Consider the following 27,074-nt stretch of genomic DNA (forward strand, 5'->3'; position numbering starts at 1 on the left):
GCCCAGCGGTCGGATCCGTTCCTGCCGTCGATCACCGGCATCGCGCCGGTCGACCTCGCCGCCGGCGTCCCGATCGGGATTAGGAGAGCCCTAATCTGCCCTCCTCCGTTGACCGCGCCACCGCGTGGGCCACGCCCCGAGTCCGGCCCAGCGCAGCCGCTCCCGCCGGCCTGCCTTCTCCTCTTCCCATGGGCCGAGCCCAGTGGTGAGCAGCCCAGCTATCCTTCGTCCTGTGCGATTTTTACTATTTGACGCTCACTGAATTTCTGCTAAGTCCTGAGATTCCAGGTTCATGTGCCTCTCTTCATCATGTCGTAACTGCATCACCGTTGCTTCGATTCACGCATATAGCATATCAAAATGTTCGCCTCAGAGAGTACATCGTTTCATCTCATTGCATCATTTTCATTTGAGTTCATCTTGATGCCCGAAATGCTGTTAGAAGAGTGCTACTTGAGATATTTGTCAGATCTGCTGCTCCATTTAGATATTTGTCATTTTTGCCATGATTAATGTGTGCATGATATGTCCATGAGCTCTACATATGTGTTGTTAAGGGTTTTGCCATCTCTCCAGAGGTGCAACCCATGTATTTTTGTGATGTGTGTGGTGACTAGCACAAGCTTGCCAAGTGAGGCACTTGATAATGCTGATTTCAGGGACTTAGCATTTCCACTAAGTCCTTGGTCTGTTTATCTCATTATGCCACATGTTCATGTTGTTTCCTAGTGATCCGTGCCTCTTTTGAGGATGATCAGTAAGGGTGTTTTGTTAATATTGTAGTTCTCTATCCATCCATGCCTTCGTTTGCATTTATGGAGCACCCTAGCTTGAGTCAATCGGGCTCTACTTTTGTCATTTCGTGAATCTGGGCAGATTGTCTACTTGTTAGCGATTTTGCCGAGGATGTTGTAGTTGATCCGTGCATGCCATGTTATTGTTCTTGACATGTCTATCTTGTATAATGTGTATTCTTAATGGGTGTATGCTTAGATTGTCATGACTTGCTCTGTAGTGAGTGCATCGAGCTCGTAAACATGCCTACTTGATATCTGTTTCAGCATGCTCCAGTTTTCACTAAGTCTGAGAACTGATTATGTTTTTGCCATGTTCACATGCTTGCAATTGTATTTTCTGATCCCTTTTGGCTCAAGGTCACTAAGGGACTTTTGTTAAGCTCTTTGAGTAGTTCCATGCGATGCTTTACTTTGCCATGTTCAGGTCCTGTAGCATATAGTTTTCATGCTCCGAAGTGTGCTACCTGATCTGAAATTCCAGGTTAGTGTTAATTTCACCAAGTCTGAAATCTGTTTACCATATGCATTTTTTCCATGCTTGTTTGAACCTGTTAATGGATGAATTGGCCGTAGCTCAGTGCTAGTATTTTGTTAAGCATCATGAATGCATCCCTGCCATGTATTTTGTTGTCATGTTTGGGTGTTGTAGCTTGTTCATCTCATTGCATTTAGATGGCTACTTGCTGTATATCGCAGACCGGTGCCATATTTGAATTGCTTGCCATTTCCAAACCGTAACTCCGATTCCGGCGTTCTTTATATCGTTTTCAAGAGATTTCATCTCATATTTCCAGTGGCACACTTGGTTTTCCAAGTTGAGTCCAGGTTAATTCGTTCCTTGACAAATCATTCACATGCATCGCATACCGCATCCCGCATATCATACCATGTTCATGTGTTGGTTGTTTACTATGTCGTGTGCTTCTTTCCGGTGTTTGCTTCCTCGGGTTGGTTTTGGTTACGTCGCGTTTGTGAGGACCCGTTCGTCTACGTCCGTTTGTCTTCTTCATGGACTCGTTCTTCTTCCTTGCGGGATCTCAGGCAAGATGACCATACCCTCGAAATCACTTCTATCTTTGCTTGCTAGTTACTCGCTCTTTTGCTATGCCTATGCTGTGATACCTACCACTTGCTTATCATACCTCCCATATTGTTAAACCAAGCCTCTAACCCACCTTGTCCTAGCAAACCGTTGTTTGGCTATGTTATCGCTTTGCTCAGCCCCTCTTATAGCGTTGTTAGTTGCAGGCGAAGATTGAAGTTTGTTCCTTGTTGGAAGATAGGTTACTTGTTGGGATATCACAATATATATATATATCTTATTTAATTAATGCATCTATATACTTGGTAAAGGGTGGAAGGCTCGGCCTTATGCCTGGTGTTTTGTTCCACTCTTGCCGCCCTAGTTTCCGTCATATCGGTGTTATGTTCCCGGATTTTGCGTTCCTTACGCGGTTGGGTTATAGTGGGAACCCCTTGACAGTTCGCTTTGAATAAAACTCCTCCAGCAAGGCCCAGTCTTGGTTTTACCTTTTGCCACCTAGCCTTTTTCCCTTGGGAGTCGCGCATCCCGAGGGTCATCTTTATTTTAAACCCTCCCGGGCCAGTGCTTGTCTAAGTGTTGGTCCAAACTAGAGCCCCTTGCAGCGCCACCTCGGGAAAACTCGAGGGCTGGTTTTAGTTGTAAGGATTGCTTATCCGGTGTTGCCCTGAGAACGAGATATGTGCAGCTCCTATCGGGATGTCGGCGCATCGGGTGGTCTTGCTGGACTTGTTTTACCATTGTCGAGGATGTCTTGAAGAACCGGGATACCGAGTCTGATCGGAATGTCTTGGGAGGAAGTCTATTCCTTCGTTGACCGTGAGAGCTTGTCATGGGCTAAGTTGGGACACCCCTGCAGGGATTTGAACTTTCGAAAGCCGTGCCCGCGGTTATGGGCAGATGGAAATTTGTTAATGTCCGGTTGTAGAAAACCTGAAGTTGACCTTAATTAAAATGCATCAACCGCGTGTGTAACCGTGATGGTCTCTTTCCGGCGGAGCCCGGGAAGTGAACATGGTGTTGGAGTTATGCTTCACGTAGGTTGTTTTAGGATCACTTCTTGATCATAGTTTCTCGATCGTGCTTTGCCTTCTCTTCTCGCTCTCTTTTGCGTATGTTAGCCACCATATATGCTAGTCGCTTGCTGCAGCTTCACCTCATACATTTTACCCTACCTATAAGCTTAAATAGTCTTGATCGCGAGGGTGCGAGATTGCCGAGTCCCCGTGACTCACAGATACTTCCAAAACCAGCTTGCAGGTGCCGATGAGTCCGTGCAGATGACGCAACCAAGCTTAAGGAGGAGCTCGATGAAGATCTTGTCCTTTATGTTGTTCCGTTTCCAGTTGATCAGTAGTGGAGCCCAGTTGGGGTCGATCGGGGACCTTGTCGCATTTGGGGTTCTTCTTTTATTTTGGCTCCGTAGTCGGGCCCTGATTGTATTTGGATGATGTAATGCTTTATTCATGTATTTGTGTGAAGTGGCGATTGTAAGCCAACTATGTATCTCTTTCCCTTATGTATTACATGGGTTGTGTGAAGATTACCTCACTTTCGACATTGCTTTCAATGCGGTTATGCCTCTAAGTCATGCTTCGACACGTGGGAGATATAGCCGCATCGAGGGCGTTACAAGTTGGTATCAGAGCCTTCCCCGACCTTAGGAGCCCCCACTGATTGATCGTTTTTAGCAGCCGTTGTTGAGTCTAGAAAAAAAATGTTTTGAGTCATTTAGGAATTATATATCGGAGAGTTTAGGAATTCTTTTTAAGTCCCTTCATCGCTCTGGTAAGGCATCCTGACATAGAGTTTTGACTCTTCTCTTCTCAAATTTCACTAAAAAAATTTAGGATCACGCGGGTATCTTGGAATCGTTCCGATGGTTTTGTGACGAGAACATTGTCTTGGTGCCTCATGTCAGGGGTTTTGTGGAAGTGTCCCAGGGAGTTGAGCTCCGAGGTGTTGTCGTCATAATTTTATCGTTGTAGTTCTGGAATACCTGAGTTTAGTACGCCGACATCGAAAATCTCTTTTATGCAGTTCGTTGGTGAGATAACCTCGACGCCACCCAGTACTGGGGCGGGAGTTCGGGAGTATTGCTATAACTTGTATAACGGATGCTTTTCGAAGGTTGAGGTAGATGATTTCCGAAGGTTTCTTGGTTATGTGTTGAAGGATGGATACAGCTTGATGTAGGATTTGCTAGTTTTGGGTGGGATATTATGCTTCCCCTGTATCCCCAACACCTGATTGCATAACCGGAAAATTTTGGGAGTTTCATAGGTGGGAATTCAAGTAGCTCTTAGGATATCTTTCCGACAGATGTATGATATGAAATTGGGGTTCGACATCTAGTGGTCCACCTATTCACGGTCGGTTTTACAGTGGTCTCGTTGTGTCTTAAAGAGTCCTTGGCTATGCCGACTCGGGGACGCTTCATATGTCATGTGCACTGCCTTGTACATGATGGTGCTGTACGATCGAGCCCGTGTAGGCCCCACCACGAAAACTTCGGACGAAATCTCTATCATATGTTTGTTCCGGCTTATTCTGCAAGCCAATCCTTTGTTTTGTTTTGAGTTGTGGTATTCGAGTTGTTTCAATGACAAGTGTTGATTCCATACCTTCCCCAAATGGTGTTCTCATACTCCGATGTGAATCACTAATCCTTCTCGATCATCGAGTCTGTCATGTCAATCCTTTTCACCGGTGTGTTTCTCTTCAAGTGGATCCGAACATTTCAACATCCGCAAGATTCAATCTCAGCTTTCTCTACGGTGTTTGTTTCATCCATCCCAAGTTGCATTTGTTTTCCCGCCCACCCACCCTTTTTCGTGAAGGACTCAGATTTCTCAATCGAGTATCCATCTTATTGATGTGAAGCCTCTCCATTCTTTTTCTATCAATATTCTTATCCGGTGATTCTCAGGAAGATTCTAATGGAGCTTCAAGTTCGTCTCTCATCACTCGTTTTCTTCTCCGGTGGAACCAATTCAAGCTTTCGGTGTTGGTCATACCTTTTTCCTCGTTTCAAATGCCTTCTCATAATGGTACACCTAATAATCTTTCACCGCTCGCTATTCTATTGTTCCGGAGTGCTCAAGTTATCTCAAAGATTCATGTTTTCCACTCTGCATTCGTTCAAGATTTTTCGAGGTTGTTATCTCATTCAAGCCTTTTAATTCAACCGGTGCAACCTCTCTTTTAAATCATTTCAAGGGTGTTTTCTTTTCAGTGGGCCCTAACCCATAGGTCTTTTCCCAGGATCTTACCTGACTCTTCTTATTTTTCCTGAAGCTATCCTAAATTCTTTTTGAAGTTTGACGTAAGAATGATTTATCATCAGTCAAATGTCTTTCCCCAAGATCTTCCAAATTCTTTTCATCGTTGGCTCAACCTCTTCGTTTTGATTCTTCCGGTGTGCCTCAATAATTCTTGGTGGTGTTTCTCGTCGTCATTCTCAACATTTGAAGACCGAAGAAGAATTTTTTCCTCCATATTCTATCCACTCTCTCAGAGATTCATGGTTCTAGCTACATGTCATCCCCTCATAATTGTTTTGAATGTGGCAATTCTTCTCACCTATCCGGAGCAATTCGAGATTCTGCTCAGTTTGATTATCCGGAGCCCATCATCTAAGATTTATTTAGTCCAGCTTTCAGCTCTCATACCCTAAATCATACCGGTGTCTAAATCAAGGATTCTCTAATCAGCTCGTAATCTCTTCGTTCTCATAGATCTAATTTCTCTCAAGCATCTTCATTTATTTGCTAATTCTTCCCGGTGATTCTTTATCTTTTCTTTATTTATTTTAATTCTAACGGTGGTTCGTGCAAGATTCTTCTTCCTTCGTGTATCATATCAATGTATTCATTGTTTCAATCCTACCGGCGATTTGTTGAAGACGTTCTCAAGTTTATGGTATATCTCTCTTAATCTTTTCCACGAGAATAAGTAATATGTCAAATCCGTTGATTGTCATCAATTTAATTGATGAACGATAAGCATAATGTAATTCTTATTCTTGATTCATCGAGTAAATTCAATTCCTTATTCCGGAGCCTCATCAAAACTCTCGGTTTCACTTGTTTAATCTTTCTTTCCAGAGCTCAAAGTTATTTCAATTATATCGTCGCGAAGATCCATCTAAATCATTGCAAGGATTCACCTTGTGTTTTCAATTTCTCCTTTTTATTCTTTTGTTACCGGAGTTTCTTCATGGAGGTTATACATGATGGTTCATCAAAGAAATGATTCCTTCTCCTAGCGTTCATTGAGATTCTTTTCAAAGGAGCTCAAGCTTTCTTCATCTTGTTATCCGGAGTGCAATTCTTTCTTCCGAATCATTGGAGATGGTATTATGTCATTCTTGATAATTTGAGTTCATGTTTCATGATTCACATGTTATTAAGAATGAGGTATTTTAAATCCACCAATCTCGTCATTGGGGTTACCTTGGGTTACATTTCACCTAAAGCCTTCCCTAATGTTTGTTGCTATCTATGGTGCTTATAAATGACCCACGTTCTTCATTTATCCTCCCGGTGATATAGTTTCTCGTCTCCTTGTTCTTACCAATCAAACTCTTTTTCCCGTGAGTGGCAGGTTTTCATCTCTTAATTTGAGATGTACTCCACAAGACCATATCAAGCTTATCCTTTTGTTGTTGGTTTTCCAACAACTCCGCTCGACCCGTTTCCTAAGGATGCCTTCTCAAGCTCTTTTGTGGCATAAGATGGCATTTTCTTCTCCATTCTTTTCCAATTATCTATATTCTATTCTTTCGTTCTGGAGGCATTGTGATGTTGCTCTTTTCAACCATCATCTCGTTTCATCTAAGATCATGTTCTTTCCTATGCTTATCCATCTAACCGGAGTGTTGTGCCCTTTTGCTCAAGTTCTTTTCATTTTATCAACTTTTTGACTTCCGTTTCAACCGGAGTGATGACCGAATTTGTTCTTCGTTGTTCCTCTTTTCTAACAGTATATTTTCAACTTCGTTCATCTCCATCGTATTCTTTTTCTCGAAATGGCTTATCCTCTTCAAGGTTCTTTGGTTTCACTCATTGGTCAAAGAAGCAACTTATTTTTACCTCTTCTCTTTCTCTTCCGTTGTCCCTCCGGTGCCATTCTAGATCTCGGGACGAGATCCTCTCGTAGTGGTGGAGTGTTGTAACGCCCCGAGACCGATGTGCCATGTGTCCTCCGGTTATTCGCTGTTTTTGCCTTGTCATTGCTTGCGTGTCATGCATTGCATATCATGTCATCATGTGCATTTCATTTGCATACGTGTTCGTCTCATGCATCCGAGCATTTTCCCCGTTGTCCGTTTTGCATTCCGGCGCTCCGTTCTCCTCCGATGATCGTTTCTACCTACTTCTCGTGTGTGGGGATTAAACATTTCTGAATTGGACCGAGACTTGCCAAGCGGCCCTGGTTTACCACCGGTAGACCGCCTGTCAAGTTTCGTATCATTTGGACTTCGTTTGATACTCCAACGGTTAACCGAGGGACCGAAAAGGCCTCGTGTGTGTTGCAGCCCAACACCCCTCCATTTTGGCCCAAAACCCACCTAAACCCTCTCCATCATCTAGAGCGTTCGATCACGATCGCGTGGCCGAAAACCGCACCTCATTTGGACTCTCCTAGCTCCCTCTACCTATAAATAGGTGGCTCCCTCCGAAAAATCTCGCAGTCCAAACCCTAGCCTCGCCCACTCACATCGCGCCACCTGTCGCCGCCACTTCCCACCACCGCCGCGGCCCGCGGAGCCCATCACGGGCCCGCGCGAGCCCGGATCCGCCCGCCGCCGCCTGTGCGCACCGGCGTCGCGCCCGCTCACCGGACTTCGCCGGCCGGGTCGCCTGAGCGCCCCGCCACCACATCGTCGTCCCGGATCCCGCACCGTGCCTCGCCACCGACCTCGCCGCGTCGCCTCCTCATGCCTGCGCCGCCGCCTTCGCCCTGCTCCGCTGCCGCGCGCGCATCGCCTCCGCCCCGCCTTGCTCGCCCGCCGTCCAAGTTCGCCGCCGTCAAACTACTCCGTCGTCTCCGTCGCCTTGTGCTGCCCTCCGGCCACCACGCGTCCCCTGCCGGCCCTTCTCTGTATCGCCGGTCACCTACTGACCTCCACCGCATCAGGATCCGGTGCCCAGCGGTCGAATCCGTTCCTGCCGTCGATCACCGGCGTCGCGCCAGTCGACCTCGCCACCGGCGTCCCGATCGGGATCGGGAGAGCCCCGATCTGCCCTCCTCCGTTGACCGCGCCACCGCGTGGGCCGCGCCCCGAGTCCGGCCCAGCACAGCCGCTCCCGCTGGCCTGCCTTCTCCTCTTCCCGTGGGCCGAGCCCAGTGGTGAGCAGCCCAGCTATCCTCCGCCCCGTGCGATTTTTACTATTTGACGCTCACTGAATTTCTGCTAAGTCCTGAGATTCCAGGTTCATGTGCCTCTCTTCATCATGTCGTAACTACATCACCGTTGCTCCGATTCATGCATATAGCATATCAAAATGTTCGCCTCAGAGAGTACATCGTTTCATATCATTGCATCATTTTCATTTGAGTTCATCTTGATGCCCGAAATGCTATTAGAAGAGTGCTACTTGAGATATTTGTCAAATCTGCTGCTCCATTTAGATATTTGTCATTTTTGCCATGATTAATGTGTGCATGATATGTCCATGAGCTCTACATATGTTTTGTTAAGGGTTTTGCCATCTCTCCAGAGGTGCAACCCATGTATTTTTGTGATGTGTGTGGTGACTAGCACAAGCTTGCCAAGTGAGGCACTTGATAATGCTGATTTCAGGGACTTAGCATTTCCACTAAGTCCTTGGTCTGTTTATCTCATTATGCCATATGTTCATGTTGTTTCCTAGTGATCCGTGCCTCTTTTGAGGATGATCAGTAAGGGTGTTTTGTTAATATTGTAGTGATCTATCCATCCATGTCTTCGTTTGCATTTATGGAGCTCCCTAGCTTGAGTCAATCGGGCTCTACTTTTGTCATTTCGTGAATCTGGGCAGATTGTCTACTTATTAGCGATTTTGCCGAGGATGTTGTAGTTGATCCGTGCATGCCATGTTATTGTTCTTGCCATGTCTATCTTGTATAATGTGTATTCTTGATGGGTGTATGCTTAGATTGTCATGACTTGCTCTGTAGTGAGTGCATCGAGCTCGTAAACATGCCTACTTGATATCTGTTTCAGCATGCTCCAGTTTTCACTAAGTCTGAGAACTGATTATGTTTTTGCCATGTTCACATGCTTGCAATTGTATTTTCTGATCCCTTTTGGCTCAAGGTCACTAAGGGACTTTTGTTAAGATCTTTGAGTAGTTCCATGCCATGCTTTACTTTGCCATGTTCAGATCCTGTAGCATATAGTTTTCATGCTCCGGAGTGTGCTACCTGATCTGAAATTCCAGGCTAGTGTTAATTTCACCAAGTCTGAAATCTGTTTACCATATGCATTTTTTCCATGCTTGTTTGAACCTGTTAATGGATGAATTGGCCGTAGCTCAGTGCTAGTCTTTTGTTAAGCATCATGAATGCATCCCTGCCATGTATTTTGTTGTCATGTTTGGGTGCTGTAGCTTGTTCATCTCAATGCATTTAGATGGCTACTTGCTGTATATCGCAGACCGGTGCCATATTTGAATTGCTTGCCATTTCCAAACCGTAACTCCGATTCCGGCGTTCTTTATATCGTTTTCAAGCGATTTCATCTCATATTTCCAGTGGCACACTTGGTTTTCCAAGTTGAGTCCAGGTTCATTCGTTCCTTGACAAATCATGCACATGCATCGCATACCGCATCTCGCATATCATACCATGTTCATGTGTTGGTTGTTTACTATGTTGTGTGCTTCTTTCCGGTGTTTGCTTCTTCGGGTTGGTTCCGGTTACGTCGCGTTTGTGAGGACCCGTTTGTCTACGTTCGTTTGTCTTCTTCATGGACTCGTTCTTCTTCCTTGCGGGATCTCAGGCAAGATGACCATACCCTCGAAATCACTTCTATCTTTGCTTGCTAGTTGCTCGCTCTTTTGCTATGCCTATGCTGCGATACCTACCACTTGCTTATCATGCCTCCCATATTGTTAAACCAAGCCTCTAACCCACCTTGTCCTATTAAACCGTTGTTTGGCTATGTTATCGCTTTGCTCAGCCCCTCTTATAGCATTGTTAGTTGCAGGCGAAGATTGAAGTTTGTTCCTTGTTGGAAGATAGGTTACTTGTTGGGATATCACAATATATATATATATATATATCTTATTTAATTAATGCATCTATATACTTGGTAAAGGGTGGAAGGCTCGGCCTTATGCCTGGTGTTTTGTTCCACTCTTGCCGCCCTAGTTTCCATCATATCGGTGTTATGTTCCCGGATTTTGCGTTCCTTATGCGGTTGGGTTATAATGGGAACCCCTTGACAGTTCGATTTGAATAAAACTCCTCCAGCAAGGCCCAACCTTGGTTTTACCTTTTGCCACCTAGCCTTTTTCTCTTGGGAGTCGCGCATCCCGAGGGTCATCTTTATTTTAAACCCCCCCGGGCCAGTGCTTGTCTAAGTGTTGGTCCAAACTAGAGCCCCTTGCAGCGCCACCTCGGGAAAACTCGAGGGCTGGTTTTAGTTGTACGGATTGCTTATCCGGTGTTGCCCTGAGAACGAGATATGTGCAGCTCCTATCGGGATGTCGGCGCATCGGGTGGTCTTGCTGGACTTGTTTTACCATTGTCGAGGATGTCTTGAAGAACCGGGATATCGAGTCTGATCGGAATGTCTCGGGAGGAAGTCTATTCCTTCGTTGACCGTGAGAGCTTGTCATGGGCTAAGTTGGGACACCCCTGCAGGGATTTGAACTTTCGAAAGCCGTGCCCGCGGTTATGGGCAGATGGAAATTTGTTAATGTCCGGTTGTAGAAAACCTGAAGTTGACCTTAATTAAAATGCATCAACCGCGTGTGTAACCGTGATGGTCTCTTTCCGGCGGAGCCCGGGAAGTGAACACGGTGTTGGAGTTATGCTTCACGTAGGTTGTTTTAGGATCACTTCTTGATTATAGTTTCTCGATCGTGCTTTGCCTTCTCTTCTCGCTCTCTTTTGCGTATGTTAGCCACCATATATGCTAGTCGCTTGCTGCAGCTTCACCTCATACATTTTACCCTACCTATAAGCTTAAATAGTCTTGATCGCGAGGGTGCGAGATTGCCGAGTCCCCGTGACTCACAGATACTTCCAAAACCAGCTTGCAGGTGCCGATGAGTCCGTGCAGATGACGCAACCAAGCTCAAGGAGGAGCCCGATGAAGATCTTGTCCTTTATGTTGTTCCGTTTCCAGTTGATCAGTAGTGGAGCCCAGTTGGGGTCGATCGGGGACCTTGTCGCATTTGGGGTTTTTCTTTTATTTTGGCTCCGTAGTCGGGCCCTGATTGTATTTGGATGATGTAATGCTTTATTCATGTATTTGTGTGAAGTGACGATTGTAAGCCAACTATGTATCTCTTTCCCTTATGTATTACATGGGTTGTGTGAAGATTACCTCACTTGCGACATTGCTTTCAATGCGATTATGCCTCTAAGTCGTGCTTCGACACGTGGGAGATATAGCCGCATCGAGGGCGTTACAAGAGGGTGGGGCCAGCCTAAGTGGAACACAGCCTGTGCAGCGCCCAAGAGCTAGGCGCTGCACAGTACAAGTGTGGCGCCTAAGCCTGAGGCGCTGCAGTGCTGTCTGTGGGGCCGCAACTGGACCAGGGCTGCCACGCTGGCAGGAGGTGTGACGCCCAAGAGACAGGCGCTGCATAGTAGTGTGTGGCGCCCGACGCCACACGAAAGGGTCACCAGAGTGAAAAAATTTCGGAACAAGGTCAGTTTGTGATTTGATTTGGCCCTCAGGTCAAATATGTGATTTCTGCCGACATGAGGGCGCTCTCGCGCACACATATCAGCTTCTTTCTGTTGTACAAAAATTTGTAAAGCTTTATCATACAACATTCTAAATAGACGGACGCAGAAACACACACCATCATGAATCTAGTGAGTTGCAATGCCTGGAAGAACTTTTCATCAATGAAGTTGTTAAACTTTTACCTATTGATAAAGCTTCTGGACCTGATTAATTTAATGCCACATTTATTAAAGCTTGTGCGGATATAATTGCTCAATATTTTTACGAGCTCATTCAAGGGTATTATCATGTAAGAGTTCATCTTCAAAGTATGAACTCCTTTTCCCTCTCTCTAATCCCCAAAAAAGAATGCTTGGCCATGGCGACGGAGGTTGAAGACGAAATGACCTAGATGCGATGGAAGAGGTTAGCTTTATACTCCCTCCGTTCTCAAATACTCCCTCCGTAAAATTAATATAAGAGCATTTAGAATATTAAAGTAGTGATCTAAACATTCTTATATTAGTTTACAGAGGGAGTATTTGTCTTTCTAGACATTTTAAATGGTTATAACATATGGATGTATGTAGACATATTTTAGAGTGTAGATTCACTCATTTTGCTTTGTATGTAGTCATTTATTGAAATCTCTAGAAAGACAAATATTTAGGAGCGGAGAGAGTATACACCATGTGAAAAAGGTGAGGCTTAAGCGTACTCCCACCGGTCCTTTTTAGTTCGCATATAAGATTTGTCTGAAGTCAAGCCTCGTAAAATTTGACCAACTTTATAAAAAAAACATCAACATTCATAACATGAAATCAATACCAGCAGATGCGTCATGACTTAAAGTTTCATACTGTATAACTTTAACATGATAGATGTTGATATTTTTTCATATAAATATGGTCAAACTTTGCGAAGTTTGACTTCAGACAATTTTTATATACAGAGTAAAAAGGACCGGAGGAAGTATGCATTAGCAGGGACGCGCGTGTCTCCAAGGCCGATAGGATTTACACGGGAGTTAGGCCAAGGATTGATCCGCAAGTTAGCTAACAACCTGGATCACATCTCTTCGGCCTAACAGTATTTACAACAACTTACAACAACCATACACTACACGCACACAATCCTACACATATACAATGTTCAACATCAGCGACAGCCAGACTCACTCAAGGAGCCTCAATGGCGTGGAAGAACGGCTGGAGGATCCACTCGTTCGCTACGTGTGCGTCGCTCTCATCGTGTACTCTGCTACAAGCTTCGAGAACAGAGACGACTTGTCCTCCAGCAGCTTGGCCGGCGTGTCACGCTCCACGGCCACACCTGCAAAGATTAGCACGGTTTTTGTCAGACCAACAAGAACAGATATGCCAAACACATGGGATTAGAAGAATTAACAAGGCGCGATTATGATTTGTTTCAATGGGCTGATGGCTGACCGTCGTCGAGGAGCAAGACCATGTCGCTGTCAAGGACCGAGGTGATCCGATGCGCGATCGTGATGACCGTCGCCTCCGAGAAATTCTCACGCAGCGTTCTCTGAATCATGTTGTCTGTCGCGGTATCCACTGAAGCAGTGGCTTCGTCCAGAACCAGTATCTTGGTTCGTTTCAGAATCACCCTGCCAAGACACACAAGCTGGCGCTGCCCCACGCTCCAGTTCTCTCCATTCTCTATCACTGCAAGGCAATATAGCATGATTTTTCAGTTTACAGAAGAAGCAGTAGCACGTGATATAGTTTTCGAATCTTGGAAGAAAATTAAGTTTCAGACTTTCAACTGCATGACTGAAAATGAACATATCACACATCAGACCTGGTGAGTCGAGCTTCAGCTCCTTCTTCCTGACCTCGTCTCCCAGCTGACAGTTATCCAAGGCCTGAAATGGAGCAAAAGATTCAGACTACAACTTCACAACAAGTTCTTGATTAGTGTGGAAGTATTTGAGGACTGGCAAGAAATGAAGCATGTGAAAGCGAAAGTACCTCCCAGATCTGATCGTCGTTGTATTCGTTAAGAGGGTCAAGGTTGCTCCTCACAGTTCCCTCAAACATCGTTGGATCTTGCGGAATGATGCTAAGTCTAGATCTCAGATCATGCAGCCCGATGGTGCAGATGTCAACACCATCTACCAGTATCTGACCCACAGTAGGCTCGACAATACGGAATAGGACCTGTATGAGTGTTGATTTACCACTGCCCGTTCTTCCAACAATACCGGTCTTCATGCCTCCAGGGAAAGTGACTGAAAGGCCCTTCAGAACAAATGGTAGTTGTGGGGCATACCTCACCTGCAGAAAGTTGAGAAGTTAAAGGATCTGCACTATCTACTCCCTCCGTCCCATAATATAAGAGTTTAATACTAGTGTAGTGTCAAAAGTCAAAACGCTCTTATATTATGGGACGAAGGGAGTAGCATAAATTGTTCATTTCTCATTTGGCAAAACACTGAATCTGCAATTCGTTTCCCATCAGACTGGATTTCTAACAGTTCACTCACAATGGCAAAAATATGAAATTTCTGTGCAACAACACGGTAAAAGAAAAGGAGAACATAATTAAACAAGAGGAAAAAGAAAAGGGTATTTACATGGAGATTACGAAGCTGAATTTCTCCCTCTGATGGCCAGTTATGGGGCAACTTATCTCCTGACGTTGAAAGTGGAGGCTCTTCAGGAATGCTTATGTATTGCAGAATTCTTTCTACTGATACGATCTTGTTCTCCAAATTGCACATGCTCCGGACAACCCATGCTTGCAACATGTTCAAGTTAAGCCCATAGGTGACCGCGAGACCAGCAATACCTGAAAGCAGAACATAGATTTAGTTGCAAGCCCATATCAAGTCACATCTAATCTGCTACCATTACTCGAATATTTTTCCAAACTAGTAACATCCTAACCTGGGTCAATGATACCAGTTGGTAGACTGATCAGAAATATCAAAGCGAATGCAAATGTAAAGGACGACAGCGTATCCAAGCGGAAACAAAGCCACTCCATTGCTGCAGCATTGTAGAATTTCGGTCGAGAGTCGGCATCTATTAGATGGCTATTAGTTAATACAAACTGATTTTCTTTGCCAAAACTTCTGATGGTTGTTGATCCACTAATTGATTCTGAAAAATGTTGTATGATAGGAGCTTTGCAAACCCCTACCAGCCTTTGCAGCTCTCTGGCAGTCTCAATGTAATAGCGCTGCAAAAAATTTATATATGTATAAATAAGGTGCTGATCTTGCAGTTAAAACAACATGAAGAATAAATATTAAATAGATTAAATTACCTGGTAGCACAAGAAGATAATGATTACAGGAACGAAAACAACGAACACCTGCCATGCTACCTGAGACATCACCACAATAATTCCAGCTAGTTGTATGATGGAGAACGCAACATAACCCATCTGGTTAGCAATGTATGTATCCACTTCACTTTGATCAGTTGAAGCCTAAGCAGTTCAATCTTGAGTGAGCAATATTCGAAGTAAACAAATCAAACTTCCCAGGAAATTTGAGGAGATGCAAATGACTTACTCTATTCAAGATGCGCCCACTTGGAGTGGAATCGAAGAAAGACATAGGAGCTCTGAATATGGCCATGTGCATCTTGTTGAACAACAGAGTTGCTGTTTTGTATGCAGCTGTGACAACAAACAATGCCCTTACGAGGATGCACAGGGAACTTGCAACAGCCAATGCCACAAAAACGTAGATCAGTGTCGACGTGCTCACCGGAGGCTCGGCGTCTTCTGATACAGGAGAAGCCCAAGCCATCCAGTAATTGCTAGCAATCTGAAGTACTTGGAAAAGTAGCTGTGCTATCAACACGAATGGTACCAGAGCTCCGCCGTAAGCCAATGTGAGGTACTTCCAGTATACCCAGAACCCCACCCTGCCTTTTTCCCTTTCTTCTTCCTGCACCAGCTGCCCACTTTGAACCTTGTCACCGTCTTCTTTGCCATTTTGTTTATCTTTCTCTTCAGCTGATGACAATGACCTGGATAGGCTTGAAGATAATTTCTCACTGCCTCCATTAGCAACATCAATCACATCCAATGCTGTGAGAGCATGCTGGTGAGCACCAACCAGTTCCATTAGCTCCTCCCCTGAACCAAGTATATCGTTGTATTTGCCTGCTTGTGCTATTCTCCCGCCTTTCATTACCTACATTAAAATTACCTTATAAAGACAGCCGAACAATTTATGGCAATAAAATTTACATGAAACATTTGCCAATGAAATTCTCACCAGAATAAGATCAGCTGCAGGCAGGAACTCAATCTGGTGAGTGACATAAACCACTGTTTTTGAAGCCAAAGCCCCAAGCAAGCATTCCTGCAAATGGAAGAAACCTTAAGAAAGGTGTTCTCAAAACTCCTATTGAACAAAAAAAGAAAAGCATGTATTATACCTTAAAAAGGTGGGATCCTGTATGAGCATCGACTGCGCTGAACGGATCATCGAACAAATAGATGTCGGCATCCTGATACAAAGCTCGGGCTATCTGAATCCTTTGCTTCTGCCCGCCACTAAGATTAATGCCTCGCTCTCCAATGACTGTCTTGTCGCCGAATGGCAAGATCTCCAAATCTTTCTTCAGAGAACACCACTCAAGGACACTGTCATACTTCTCACTGTCCATCTCCTTGCCGAACAGTATGTTGTCCTGAATTTTGCCACTCTGTATCCATGCCGTCTGGCTGACATACGCCATTGTCCCGCAAGTCTTGACCTCCCCTGATAGCTTTGGCACCTCACCAAGAATGCAAGAGAGCAAGCTTGATTTCCCAGAGCCGACCGTCCCACAGACTGCAACATGCATGCCTTGCCGAGCTTGAAAATTCAGGTCCTTCAGCGTTGGCAGCTCAGGTGAGCCGTCCCAGGAGAAGCACCCATTGCTGACCTCAATTGCAACATTGGAGCTACCACTTGGTAGCCTCTCCACAGCATCCGTCGGAAACTCCTCAAGGCATAGGAAAGATGCTATCCTGTCAAGAGACACCTTGGTCTGGATCATCATCGAGATTGTGTCAGGAAGGTTGTATATTGGTTCTTGAAGCACCCGGAACGTGGCCAATGCAGACAGCACCTTCCCTGACTCCAATGGTATCCCTAAGAGCATGCAAGCTCCAAAGGTTGCCACAGCGACGAAGGTCGGGGCACCCCAGAACACGAAGGTGGCCGCGGTCCATGTGTAAAGGTACTTCTTGAGCCAGCTTGTCTCTGTCGTCCTGAGGTCATTGATCTTGGACAAGAACTTCATCTCCCACCCCTGCAGTTTGAGAATCCTCATGTTACGCAGGATCTCAGATGTCACCTTCATCCGCACATCCTTGCAGTCCATCAGCTTCTGCTGGAACTTCTCCTGCATTTTCATCGGAGGCACATTTGCAAGCATGACCGCGATGGTGGCACCGAGCGCTGCAAGCGAGGCTACCCCGAGGGTGGAGTACAAGATGAACAATGCCAGGCCTACTTGGAGAGGTACCAGCCAGGGATCGTGCATGTACCATGAGAAGAGCCCGACTCGGTCGGCATCCACGCTGATGATGTTGATCATCTCCCCGCTCGTGCAGCTCTGTCTCGAGCTGCTGGACAGAGAGAGCCCTTTCTGGTACACGACGGAGACGAGCGCGGACCGAGTACGTATCCCGGCTTGCTGTAGCCGGAAGAACCAGTGCCGTTGTGACAAACACTCAAACACCTTGGCTACGATGAATGTGACAACAAGGAGCTTCCCCTTGCCGGCGTACCTCTCGTCGCCGTTGAGGTACTGCACCAGGGAGTCTATGAGGTATGGGCCAACGTAGGTGGCCAAGTTGTAGATGAGCGCGTAGAGCGCGGTCACCGCGATGTGCCACCACACGGTGCGCACAAGGGCCCTGGTGAGCTTGAACGCGGTGAACTTCGGGCCAGAGCCAGAGCCGTCGCCGGCGAGCGCCTCCAGGTTCGTCTTGAACGAGGGGAGCAGGCCCGCCACGCTGTCGCCGTGATCGAGGTCCGGGACGTCGTCGAGGCCGAGGGTCTTCCTGTGGCCGACTGCGAACAGGGGGCTCATCCAGGAGAAGGTGAGGACGCTGAGGAAGCCGGCGCTCGTGAAGAGGGAAGCATCGACGGTGTCGTCGTCGCTCGCGCCGTTGAGCAGAGGCTCCTCGGAAGCAGAGCCGCCCGTCGTCGTCGCCGCCCTCTTGGCCGAGAACCCGGCGACGAGTAGCGCCACGGCCGCGATGACCTCAACGGCGTCGCGCGCCCACGGAAGCGCGGGCACGGGAAGCCCGTAGCAGAGGCTGGTCGCGGCGTGGACGGCGACGGCGAGGACAGAGAGGAGAAGGAAGAGCGCCCACCAGAGCCTGAGCGGCGCGGGGAACCGCTCCTCCCCGCGGCCGCGGTACTCGAGCTGCAGGTACGCCGCGAGCAGCAGCCACGCCACCGCGCGCGCCGCGGCGTCCGTGACCTCGGCCCCGCCGCCGCCGCTGTTGTCGAGGTACCACGAGACGACCGAGTAGGCGGCGAGGAAGAGCTCGGACGCCGCCAGCGCCCACGTGGCGCGCACCGCGACCTGGCCCCACCGGAACCGGATGCCACTGCCTCTCCCCGGGGCCGGGGCGGCCGTGTCCTTGCCGCGGCGGCCGGAGGCGAAGAGGAGCCGGGCCGCGACGGCGAGCGCGAGCAGGAGGTGGGCCCCGGCGCCGACGCCGTGGAGGAGCAGCGGCCGCAGGACCAAGGGGAGGGCGGGCTGCTTCTGGCCCGCCATCGCTGCCGCGATGGGCATGGATGGGTGCAGGCTGATGGCTGAGTGAGTGGCGGGTGCGCGGCGGAAGAGTCGTGACGGCGACGAGGGTTATATAGGATGGCCGGCGGCACGTGCGTGGCGGGTGCGCGGAAGAGTCTTGACGGCGACGAGCCGACGAGGCGGCTGCAGACACCACCCCCCGTGGGCCAACCCACGAAATAATGCTGCACATGCTACGGACGACCTGGTTGAGCCCCTCTGTGACGGCCTGGCGAGGATATACGCGGTGAGCCACCACCACCACAGCAGGCTCTCCTCGTCGGCGGCGTCTCCCGCTCGACGGAAACTGAGCTGTTGGCAATCAGCAGCGGCGGGTCAATCACTTAGTCGTCAGCTGGCGGCGCGGCGATATCTTGGACATTGTCGCCGGTGGCGCGAGCTCTCGGTCTTCGTTCGCCCGAGTTAATTACACAAAACCATCACATGTGAAACATCGTTTATACAAAACTATGAGGTCATATTTTAAAAAAAACGCCGCGCATTCAATAAACTTTTTGCAAAAAGCATAAATGGAGCCGGATTACCGGAAGCCGACTTGACAAAACATTCATATAAACCCCCTTAGATCTAAAAAAATAAAAGCAAACAACCCCTCCCCCCTACAACAGCTCCTTCCTCGCGCCCAACAACGGGTGGGCACATCGGCCGACGAGGACCAGCAGCCGGCCATCTCCGCAACCACCCTAGCAACTACGCCCACCACTTGTTGCTCCCGTTCACGTCCACGCCCAGTCAGCTCCCAACAATCCGGTCTCACTTGTAAGAAAGTGATTAAACGACTTAAATCACTTGATCAGTGTTTTTTGCAAAAAAATTTACTAAATGTGCGGGTTTTTTTGCAAAAAATTAGTGACCTTGTGGTTTTCTGCAAACGATGCCTTAAATGTGGTGATTTTGTGCAATTAACTCTCGTCCGCCGTGTCGCCGAATTGTACCATCGAGATGGCATGGTGAATTCCGCGCTAGCCATTGTGCTCTGTTAACCAAAATAATAATAATAAATCACAGCAGTTGTCGTGCAGGTTGTCTGAAAGAAGAGCAGTTTAGGCCCATTTGATAGCTCTGCATTTTTTAAGTATTTTGAGAATACTATAGTTTCTTTAAATACTATGGTTTTAATTACTTTAAGCGTTTGGTCTAAGAAACTATGGTATTTATACCACAGTATTTCTCAAAATGCAGTATTTTCTCTGTCAAATAAAAAGAACGTTGAACCTCTTTTTTCAAAACAGAGCAGGCGAAGAAAACGAGCCTGTTGCTTCGTCCTCGACTCCTCATTCACTCCCAAGCCGCCGACGCTCTCTCGTTGCTGAAAATCATCTCCGTCGGTTACCATGGACAACAAAGAGACGCCCATGAAAAAAACAACGACTATGCTCGGCTATTATCTGCTGCCTTCTCTTCTTAAGGAGGCCCGTGGCATGAAGCCAGCAGACCTTGCTTGCAGAGGAAGACTCCTGTCGCCTGATCAAGATTGCAATCACCGCCGCTCTTACTTCTCTTTGTGCGACTGCTACAGTGCCGGCCAGCCGACAGCAAGTCGAGTCACCTTGCTGTAACTGAGAGCAAGGAGTTGGTGACTAGTGTAGTGTACGGTGTTCCTCATTTTTGTAAGCTGCAGGCCTAATTTTGGGCGTCGTCGTTGATAGTTTGACAGTGGACTTTGTGCATGTGGGTGGCCTTTTTGCATGGCCGTTGGGTCTGCAACTGCTGGGAGCTAAGGAGAAAACGCTAGCTAGCTATTACATACGTTGGTATATACCAACGTATTTCCAATACAAGGAGTACAACACTAGCCAAACAACTCAAAGTATTTCCAATACTTCAAAATACTGTAGTATATCAAAACTGTGGTATCTTCTACCTACATACTCCCTTCGTCTCAAAATAAATGACTCGACTTTGTACTAACTTTATACTTTTGGGACGGAGGAAGTACTAAACTCTGATCCTCTATTTGAAAGTTTAAAGTCGTGCTTTTGTCTCAAATATTTTTTGATTTGTTGCAGCTAGGGAAATCAAGAAGAGCAGTTCAGTCTGACCGTGCATTTTGTCCAAATACAAGAAGAGCAGTTCAGGCTTTTGTCTGAAAGAAGAGCTGCTCAAGGTGAAGGCGGCGAGCAGGGTTGTCAAGATGCCAAGGAATGGTGATGTGTCGTACACATATGCTAAAATCAGTCTACAGGGTTGTTTAGTTCTAGCAATACTAGCAAAAAAGTCCGTGCGTTGTATTGGGAGAAATAAAAAAACAAAAAACAAAAGACGTGAAATGTAAAAAAAACATGACGTGGCCTCCTGCGCACCTGGGTCGGCCCATCTTGCCCTCCTCTTCAGCAAGGTTCCCTGGGAGCATCTAGTTAACGACCGCTCCTTCGGGAGTCTCGCAACGATCAGCGCCACTTGGCGCGCTCTCAGCCATTCGCCACGTGTCGCGCTCTGGACGTTCCCTTCGGATTTTATTATTTTTATTTTTCCACACGCGTTTTCGGCTTTTTAAACGATTTTTTTTGGTTCTTTTCAACGTTTTGGTTTTTTCCCGATCTTTCTTAGCTTTTCGATTCAAAAAGAATTTTTGATTTTTTTTCATGAAAAAACACGTTTTCTTTTTTTTCTTTCATGAAAGTCACGGGTTTTTTTTCCGCGAGAGGCACGGTTGTGCTTTAGCGAGAGTCACGGCCGTGCCTCTCGGAAACGAAAAAAACGCATTTTCTGTTTTTTTTTCTTTCGCGAGAATTACGGTTTTGCTTTCGCGAGAGACACGGTTGTGCTTTCGCGAGAGTCACGGTCGTGCCTCTCGGAAAGGGAAAAACAAAACGCGTTTTCTGAAGGAAATATGCCCTAGAGGCAATAATAAAGTTATTATTTATTTCCTTATATCATGATAAATGTTTATTATTCATGCTAGAATTGTATTAACCGGAAACATAATACATGTGTGAATACATAGATAAACAGAGTGTCACTAGTATGCCTCTACTAGACTAGCTTGTTAATCAAAGATGGTTATGTTTTCTAACAATGGACAAAGAGTTGTCATTTGATTAACAGGATCACATCATTAGTTGAATGATCTAATTGACATGACCCATTCCATTAGCTTAGCACCCGATCGTTTAGTATGTTGCTATTGCTTTCTTCATGACTTATACATGTTTCTATTACTATGAGATTATGCAACTCCCGTTTGCCGGAGGAACACTTTATGTGCTACCAAACGTCACAACGTAACTGGGTGATTATAAAGGAGCTCTACAGGTGTCTCCAAAGGTACATGTTGGGTTGGCGTATTTCGAGATTAGGATTTGTCACTCCGATTGTCGAAGAGGTATCTCTGGGCCCTCTCGGTAATGCACATCATTAAAACCTTGCAAGCATTGCAACTAATGAGTTAGTTGCGGGATGATGTATTACAGAACGAGTAAAGAGACTTGCCGGTAACGAGATTGAACTAGGTATGGGATACCGACGATCGAATCTCGGGCAAGTAACATACCGATGACAAAGGGAACAACGTATGTTGTTATGCGGTCTGACCGATAAAAGATCTTCGTAGAATATGTAGGAGCCAATATGAGCATCCAGGTTCCGCTATTGGTTATTGACCGGAGACGTGTCTCAGTCATGTCTACATTGTTCTCGAATCCGTAGGGTCCGCACGCTTAAGATTAGGATGACAGTTATATTATGAGTTTATGCATTTTGATGTACCGAAGGTTGTTCGGAGTCCCGGATGTGATCACGGACATGACGAGGAGTCTCGAAATGGTCGAGACATAAAGATTGATATATTGGAAGCCTATGTTTGGATATCGGAAGTGTTCCGGGTGAAATCGGGATTTTACCGGAGTACCGGGAGGTTACCGGAACCCCCGGGAGGTATATGGGCCTTAGTGGGCCTTAGTGGAAGAGAGGAGAGGTGACCAGAGATGGGCCGCGCGCCCCTCCCCCCCTTGGTCCGAATTGGACAAGGAGAGGGGGCCGGCCCCCCTTCCTCCTCTCTCTCCTCTTCCCCCCCCCCCCCTCCACGAATCCTATTCCAACTAGGAAAGGGGGGGGAGTCCTACTCCCAGAGGGAGTAGGACTCCTCCTGGCGCGCCTCTCCTGGCCGGCCGGCCCCCCTCCCTTGAACCTTTATATACGGAGGCAGGGGCACCCCCTAGAGACACAAGTTGATCCACGTGATCATATTCTTACCCGTGTGCGGTGCCCCCTTCCACCATAGTCCTTGATAATATTGTAGCGGTGCTTAGGCGAAGCCCTGCGACGGTAGTACATCAAGATCGTCACCACGCCGTCGTGCTGACAGAACTCTTCCCCGACACTTTGCTGGATCGGAGTCCGGGGATCGTCATCGAGCTGAACGTGTGCTAGAACTCGGAGGTGCCGTAGTTTCGGTGCTTGATCGGTCGGGCCGTGGAGACGTACGACTACATCAACCAAACGCTTTCGTTGTCGATCTACAAGGGTACGTAGATCATACTCTCCCCTCTTGTTGCTATGCATCACCATGATCTTGCGTGTGCGTAGGAATTTTTTTGAAATTACTACGAAACCCAACATTTTCTGTTTTTTTTCGTTCGTGAGAGTCACGGTTTTGCTTCCGCGAGAGGCACGGTTGTGCTTACGCGAAAGCCACGGCCATGCCTCTCGGAAAGGGAAAAAAATACGCGTTTTCTGTTTTTTTTTCTTTCGCGAGAGTCATGGTTTTGCTTTCGTGAGAGGCACGGTTGTGCTTTCGCGAGAGTCACGGTCGTGCCTCTCGGAAACGAAAAAAACGCGTTTTCTATTTTTTCCTTACATGAGAGTCACGGTTTTGCTTTCACGAGAGGCACGGTTGTGATTTTGCGAGAGGTACGGGCGTGCCTCTTTCGGAAAGGGAAAAAAAGCCGTGCTTCTGATTCGGTTTTTTCGCCCGGTTTTTTTTCATAAAAAAGAGTTTATCAAAACCTATCAACATGAGATCTAGTTTTGAATATCTCGACGCGAGGAATCCAATAATGAAAACGGTTCAAGATTTGGACGCACAGTTTAAGAGATAAAACATTTTAAATAAACGGATCTACGAAAAAAAGGAAAAACTCCTCGATTGCGACAAGTGGCACGCTACATGTGCGTCACTTGACGCGGCTTGAGAAAGTGGAGTGTTCTTTGCAACGGGTACTCCTTAATTAATGATTTCGATGGTTAAGCGTCTTGGCGCCCACGCTCGTGGGCTGGCCCAAGAATAAGACCAGCGACCAGCTGGTTTCCCTGTTCACTCGATCGCGCTAACAGGTCAATTATTGACTTTCTTTTAGAAAAGAAAAGGAAACAAAATAGGAAAAAATAAAAAATCCGGGAATTCAAAAATATCCACAGATTTGAAAGAGAAAGTCACAAACTTTGAAGTAGTTCACAAAAGTTAATCGATTAAGAAAAAGTTAATAGAATTTGAAAAGACCATAAAATTTGAAAAAACTTCGTCGAAGTTGAAAAAATAACCATCAAATTTCAAAGTCGTTCATTCTTTTTTAAAAAAATCACTAGAATTGAAAAAAAGTTCATTAATTATGAAAATAGGTTCATCCAATTTGAAAAAAAATCATCGAAGTTTGAAATTTTTATGCATTTAGGAAAAGAAAAGAGGAACAGGAAAGCAAAAAACAAAAAAAAATGTAGAAAACATAGGAGGGGCATTTCCTGTACGTAGAAAACGAAGAAAGGTATGTATCGGGCCTAGTGGTTATTGCAGTTCCCTCGCAACGAGGAGGTCCCGACTTCGAACCCTGTCGCTTGCACTCACGCATCCTTTTAGAAGTTTAAACCGGAAAAAAACGTAAATAGACCCATCCAAAAGTTGGGGTGTGTGTGCCGATTTGCAGAATGACCTGCAGCCGGCCGTTTGATTTAACCATTTTATAAATGTTAAATAAATCTGAATCTTTTTTATGTCTTTTTAGAAGTTTAAACAGGAAAAAAAAACATAAATAGGCCCACCCAAAAGTTGGGGTGTGTGTGCCGATTTGCAAAAGCATCTTTTTAGAAGTTTAAACCGGAAAAAAACGTAAATAGACCCATCCAAAAGTTGGGGTGTGTGTGCCGATTTGCAGAATGACCTGCAACCGGCCGTTTGATTTAACCATTTTATAAATGTTAAATAAATCTGAATCTTTTTTATGTCTTTTTAGAAGTTTAAACAGGAAAAAAAAACATAAATAGGCCCACCCAAAAGTTGGGGTGTGTGTGCCGATTTGCAAAAGCATCTTTTTAGAAGTTTAAACCGGAAAAAAACGTAAATAGACCCATCCAAAAGTTGGGGTGTGTGTGCCGATTTGCAGAATGACCTGCAACCGGCCGTTTGATTTAACCATTTTATAAATGTTAAATAAATCTGAATCTTTTTTATGTCTTTTTAGAAGTTTAAACAGGAAAAAAACATAAATAGGCCCACTCAAAAGTTGGGGTGTGTGTGCCGGTTTGCAAAATGACCTACAACCGGCGTTTAAGGCGCCATATAGGATTTGCTTATCTGGCTTGTAAAGGTAGGAAAAATTTCTGATGTACCGAGCCATCTGCTATCAGCGCACCCGTTTGATTTAACCATTTTATAAATGTCAAATAAATCTGAATCTTTTTTATGCCTTTTTAGAAGTTTAAACAGGAAAAAAGATGTAAATAGGCCCACCCAAAAGTTGGGGTGTGTGTTCCGGTTTGCAGAATGACCTGCAACCGGCGTTTAAGGCGCCATATAGGATTTGCTCATCTGGCTCGCGAAGGTAGGGAAAATTTCTGGTGTACCGGGCCATCTGGTGCTACCAACGCACCCGTTTAATTTAATCATTTTATAAATGTCAAATAAATCTGAATTTTTTTATGCCGTAATAGTAACAAGAATACATGTTATTATAGTTTTTCCAAATCCATCGTCAAAACATAATATGAGAAACAAAAATAACATTTTTTTATGATAAGAAAATGGGACGGTTGACTGCGCCGCCTCAACGCGGACACGAGGACCAAGAAGGCTACTCCGGCCATTACAACACCTTTCCGACTGCCCCGACTATTTAAAGCAGCTAGGGCTCGCCGTCAAACCCAATCTCCTCTCCTCCACACACCGCCACCTATCCTTCTCCCCACTCCTCTTCTCTCATCTGCATGTTGCATTGATGGGCAAGTACGACAGTTGGTAATCGGCGTCGGTGGGTGGATCTACGGGGAGCTCTTGATTGTGGCGCCATCGCCCATGGTTTCCGGCCCGTCGACATCCACCACTTTGATGGTCAAGGAGGAGGTGGTGCTCTTTGACGATGACAAGAGCAGTAGCAGTTGCCCCTCCTCGGCTACGCACACAGACGACGAATTCGCGACGCAAAATAGAGTTGTTGTTTGTATTGTCGCTCTGCGACCGCGATCCGGTGTTGCACTAGCCACCGCACAACCGCGACATCAAAATTGGATGCAGCGTTAAGGAGGAGCCACCGCATACGTAACCGCGGTGTCCAAATCAGACCCGCGTCAAGGAGGAGCCAGCCTTTCGCCTCACAGCTAGGCCGGCCACTTCATCCAGCTGGCGTCCCCACACGTCATTTCTAGCACGAGAAGGAGGTGGCGCCATCACCGCCCTAACAACTGTCTGGAAGCCAGGTCGCCCGGTGAAGGAGGAGGAGGTGCCCGACCCGACGATCGCCAACGTGCACATCCACCTCCTCTACTACCTTGGATGTGGCGACAACGCTTCCTCCTTGCACACTATGATAGTAGCTGGAGGCGGCATTTGAGCAGGCATGCCGAGAGCGGCATTTGCTGCGTCCAACATGACGCCGGACTAAGTCCGCGATGGCCGGGACCTCATGTTGCCCTGGGCTGAGGATCGGCCCAGGACCACCGCGCAGACGTTCGCTCACTGTCGGCGCCGGACGAGTGATCAACTCCTCAAAGTGGGGATGAAGGAGTCCAAGCGCGTCCCGTGCCCTCGCCGACAATGGCAATGTCAAGAGCGTGTCCACGGGTCAACTGTCACCGCCAGAAGGACGCTGCCCAGCGGGGCAGATGAAGGCAACCGAACAACTACATCCGAAGACTTTCCGTTGTTGGAAGGACAACGATGTTGACGGAAGGGACGATGGCGAAGGTACCAACGGTTTAGGAGGCCATGCCTAAAAGGTCACCGGTCATACTTCACTTAGTTTAGTTTAGGTTTATTTTAATTTTATTAGGTTTAGTTTACATATCAAAACTTGCTTCTTTTGATTGTAAATATATCAAAACTTTAAAAAACATTGTTCAGTTTACATGAATTTCGTCTGTCTTAAATTACTCATTTGAACTAGTGTGAATATTCAATATCTGTGGTTGGATGGTCAGGTCTCGCTGTCAACCGCGTTGGGGTTATTTTTATCATGGTTGGATGATCGGCTCTCACACTGTTTTAAAGTTATTTTTACTTGATCATGGTTGGATGGTCGGTTCTCTGTCAACCGGATTAGAATTGTCGCCCCTACCCTTACTCCACGACATCACTAAATCCGCGGTACAGCTGCATTTACTCCACGATGATTGAT

At 46.4% G+C, this 27,074-nt stretch overlaps 1 protein-coding gene across 1 annotated transcript; it reads right to left on the reverse strand.

Moving 5' to 3' along the window:
- Positions 1-12,592: 12,592 nt before the first annotated feature.
- On the reverse strand, positions 12,593-18,661 carry LOC125552546 (ABC transporter C family member 3). Its single transcript, XM_048716147.2, has 10 exons — positions 16,150-18,661; positions 15,987-16,073; positions 15,273-15,902; positions 15,023-15,187; positions 14,641-14,935; positions 14,328-14,542; positions 13,723-14,028; positions 13,553-13,616; positions 13,177-13,416; positions 12,593-13,060 (listed from the first exon to the last, which is right to left on the reverse strand). The coding sequence occupies exons 1-10, from the start codon at positions 18,508-18,510 to the stop codon at positions 12,957-12,959; spliced, it is 4,467 nt and encodes a 1,488-aa protein (XP_048572104.2). The 5' UTR covers positions 18,511-18,661; the 3' UTR covers positions 12,593-12,956.
- Positions 18,662-27,074: the final 8,413 nt, after the last annotated feature.

This window comes from Triticum urartu, chromosome 4A, assembly GCF_056163025.1.
Source record: "Triticum urartu cultivar PI428250 chromosome 4A, HENAU_Tu73, whole genome shotgun sequence".
Taxonomy (NCBI): domain Eukaryota; kingdom Viridiplantae; phylum Streptophyta; class Magnoliopsida; order Poales; family Poaceae; genus Triticum; species Triticum urartu.

Bases quoted from the DNA above. Each gene is read 5' to 3' on its own strand.
- LOC125552546 (XM_048716147.2), bottom strand. From the start codon at position 18,510: ATGCCCATCGCGGCAGCGATGGCGGGCCAGAAGCAGCCCGCCCTCCCC. The intron at 14,543-14,640 runs GTTAGGATGTTA...TTCTGCTTTCAG, and splicing joins AACTGGTATCATTGACCCAG to GTATTGCTGGTCTCGCGGTC. The intron at 13,061-13,176 runs GTCAGCCATCAG...TAATCTTTGCAG, and splicing joins GGTCTTGCTCCTCGACGACG to GTGTGGCCGTGGAGCGTGAC.